Here is a 3,902-nt window from a genome sequence, read left to right as displayed (position 1 = left end):
TCCAGGTCCCGCAACCCTCCGAGGGGGGAAGGTGTGGGGGGGGGGGGCGTTGCTTCACCCTCGTGTGCAGCTCTCAGTAAGTATCACCCCTCAACTCACGCGGTGCCACGCTTGGCTTTTGACCAGTCAGCATATCTGCCAGCCGGAATCAAGAATGTTTCCGCAAGTGAGAAACGCACGACAGCGAGATTTCTCGCATTGGTCCTAATAGCTTAAGTAACAGTTGGGCTCGCCTTCTTGAGGGGGGGGGGGGCGTTGCTTCACCCTCGTGTGCAGCTCTCAGTAAGTATCACCCCTCAACTCACGCGGTGCCACGCTTGGCTTTTGACCAGTCAGCATATCTGCCAGCCGGAATCAAGAATGTTTCCGCAAGTGAGAAACGCACGACAGCGAGATTTCTCGCATTGGTCCTAATAGCTTAAGTAACAGTTGGGCTCGCCTTCTTGAAGGTTCCAAGCTTAAAGGACAAAAACAAAAAGCAACATGGCATGACGTCCTGACTTAGCGAAAAAAAACATTGAGTGGCTGAAACGCAGTCTCATTTTTTTTTTGGATGACAGGTGCAAGTGGACACGTTCATAAACCTCCCAAAAGCAAAATGAGCTGCATTTTACGATCAAACCTCATTATTTATGTACAGCTCTCGCAGCAACAAACCGGTTTGTTCGTGACTTATTTAGGATGTTCCCAAAGCGGATCAGGTGGCCGACAAAATCCATGAAAGGATTGACGCGTTAGGTTGCTATTTTATTGCACTTGCAAAATAATAACAACGAGAAAATGTTGCGTAATGTGCAACATGTTGGTGAAAAAAATGTGCACTCTTCTGGTAGACGGGAATGTGGAAAGTCGTTTCCAAGGTGAACCGAATACGGCGATCATTCAGAATGTGGAAACGGGTCTGATAGGAATCTGTGACGTTGAATGTGTGATCGGGATTGAATGAGGAATTTTGGGGGTGAAAAATGTGGAATTGTGTCGATGGAGAATGTAGCGGTTCACTCACCTGACTTCGGCACGAGGCAGCAGGGATTCGTTTTCCACATGTGAGACGAATCCGCCGGGCGACCAATCCGGGGCGTTGTCACGCTTTCACTTCAACTCACCGGTTTTCCGGGAATCTCTTCCACGCTCTTAAAGGCGCGGCAACTCTTGCGGGGGTGCAGCTGAAAAAAAAAAAAAAAAACGCAGAGAAGTATAGCGGAGCGTGTCTGCCTTGTTTCCACTTCCCACTTGTTGTTTTTCGCCATTTGCACGGCAGCAGGCGTCATCGATTCACAATTGTTATCACTTGACTAGTCGGGCAGATCTCCTGAAAGTGAGATTGGAGTTCCGCACTGCCATCATCACAATGTTCCGAGCGCCAACTCTGCCAGCTGCCAGAGGACGCAGAAAGCAACAAAAAAAATAAATAAACAAAAACAATTTTTGCCCCCCCCAAAAAAAATCCACTCCGAAAAGATACCACAAGCCTAAAGCAGTCATCGAGATGCTCGTTCACAACGTGCCGCTCGTAAGTCATGTGACGTGGGTTTAACCAGTGTCCTGACTTTCTTCTTCTTCGACTTAAACGCCTGAGCTCCGATTTTGAAGAAAGATTTCAAGACTCTCGAGACATCAGAGCTGCGTCGCGGTTTGAAATTCACAGCACGTACACCTAAGTGCACTTTTTGCTTTTGCATTTCAAAGCAGGCAGGCCACTGATCAGGAACTGATCTTGGATCACAATCGGCGGAGAACCAGAAGCATAAATCAACCACTCGAATTGATGTCAACTTGTTTGGTGCTTCAAGAAATGCATCAAAGATAACGTCTTGTTACACGCATCGACTCGGGCGTCAATGTCAAAATCAACGGAACAGGGCAAGTCGGCATCTGTGTGCTAAGATCAAAAAGTTAATGAGCCACCTTGCTCGGGGTGACCTCATTTCAAGTTTGAGATGATGACAGTGAAACGCTCCTTCGAGAGTTGCTTTTCCTAATGGTGCTTTCCTTTTACGTCTGTGCGCCTTTCATGACATTAATCCGGATCGCCGAACCTTCTCGTCGAGTTCCCGCAACGCTCGACCTTGCGTGGGTGAACGCAAGCAAGCATCTGGCCGGGAAACAAGTGCCAAAGAAAGCTTATTTGGACGCTCTCGGCTGGCCATAATCAACCACTTCTGCTTTATGGGATCGTTTTCAAATCGGAAAAGTATTTGGCTGGCGCTGCTTCTTCACGTTGATGACGCGGTTTTGTTTTTTTCTTTGTGATTTCAGGCTTCTTTTACGTAGAACTGACTTGGTTTGGACCCATGGTGAGAAAGAGAGAGAAAATTCAGAAAAATCCGGATCCAAAAAGGTAACTTCAAACGCAGCACATCCCTGTACTTGCCAACTGAGAGTGGCCGCAAGTTGTGACGTCGGCGAACAAAAGTAAACACGGCTTTGATTTTTAAGAATAAAAATGGCGCCGACCATCAAACAGTATGTTCATGTTTGTCATTATGTTGGTCCTTGGAGAGCTATGTTTTGTTTCTGTTTTTGTTTTTTTCGATGATACCGTCTTGACCCGAATATAAGACGGCCCTGATTATAAGACGAACCCCTTTTTCAAGACTCAAGTTTGAAAAAAGACTTTTTGAACACCAAATACATTTCTATACAGAAAATAATTACAGTACATCTGAAACAAATGATTATAACAATATATTTGAGAGAAAAAGCATGTTATTTTGCCTCATTGAAATCTTAATATTTGAACATTTAAATATGTAAACTAAAGTACAAACACATTCGTAAATGAATGGCTTCTGGTTTTTGAAATGTAAACTACATCATAACTTCTCCTCAGTTGCCGGTTAACCTGGCCGATCTTTGACCCACTTTTCTCCAGATTGTCGCTACGTTTCTCCATTTTCTGTAATCGCTTCTATTATTTTCTTCTCTTTTCTTTCTTACCACCATTTTTTATTTTTCCTCTCCGTGCTACCGCTATTTTTCTTTTTATTCTTCGTGACAGGGGTTCGCTTTGGCCTGGGGAGTCAAGTTCAGCATTCGCTTCAAAGATATCTGGCGCCATCTAGCGTCATGAATGAGTATAATGTCTAGACCCCGAATATAAGACGACCCCCACTTTTTCAGTCTTATTTCAATGCAAAAAACACCGTCTTATATTCGGGCCAACACGGTACTTGCTGTCTAAAGTTGGCGTATGCACTGGCATACCAAACAAATTGAAATCTAATTCCTTTCATTTCTCTTGTACCCCCCCTCTCAGCGATGCACATACAGACGCAGATAATCCTGCCTCGGCACCAGGGTGGGAGTCGTCTAGGCGAGGTGGAGGCAACTAAGCCCCCCTGGGAGAAACGTCACCAGGCTGGGACGCATCATCGACCAGTCTCCGCGAAAGCGCGCCCACACTCCGCCGCCGCCGCGGACGTCAGGATCGCTTTCTTCTCCTTTCCCCCCCTCCTCCTCCCCCCCTCCCTAAATGCGAGATGCTCGGCCAAATGCAATTAAATCGAGCAACGGCGAGCGAGGGCGCGCGCCTTGTCGGAGAGGAAGCGTTCACCTGCTCTTGCATCCAAGCGGGATAAAACAAGTGGGGAAGGTCATTGAAAGTGAAGGAAGGAGGGAGGGAGGAAGGAAGGAGGCTGCGCGGAGCCGGAGCTGAAGCCGGAGCGGAGCATGCTCGTGGAGGAAGAGGGCACGGCGAACTGGCAACATCTGTAAGTTCTCCCCGGGAGATTTTTGTCTGCGAGTAAACATGCCGGTGAGAAGAGGACACGTCGCTCCGCAAAACACGTTTCTTGGGATCATTATCCGGAAATTCGAGGGGCAGAGTAAGTATCATTCGCCGGAATGTTAATTGGTGAGCAAATACGAAGGACATGAAAAGAAAAATAAAGCGAAAGAAA

The 3,902-nt window shown here is 46.8% G+C and overlaps 1 protein-coding gene across 2 annotated transcripts in view; it reads left to right on the top strand.

The window, feature by feature from the left end:
• The first annotated feature begins 2,259 nt into the window (after positions 1-2,259).
• The window catches only part of kcnh7 (potassium voltage-gated channel subfamily H member 7), a 33,746-nt gene continuing 32,103 nt past the window's right edge, over positions 2,260-3,902 (top strand). For both annotated transcript variants that reach the window (XM_019868215.1, XM_019868214.1), the window contains exons 1-2: positions 2,260-2,341; positions 3,260-3,827. In XM_019868215.1, coding sequence (XP_019723774.1) covers positions 3,752-3,827 — 76 coding nt within the window. In that variant the 5' untranslated portion in view covers positions 2,260-2,341; positions 3,260-3,751. The remainder of the gene's footprint in view (positions 2,342-3,259; positions 3,828-3,902) is intronic.

The sequence above is a fragment of the Hippocampus comes genome, unplaced genomic scaffold (genome assembly GCF_001891065.2).
Source record: "Hippocampus comes isolate QL1 unplaced genomic scaffold, H_comes_QL1_v1.1 scaffold133, whole genome shotgun sequence".
NCBI lineage: Eukaryota > Metazoa > Chordata > Actinopteri > Syngnathiformes > Syngnathidae > Hippocampus > Hippocampus comes.
This window is presented reverse-complemented; position numbering and strand designations above follow the sequence as displayed.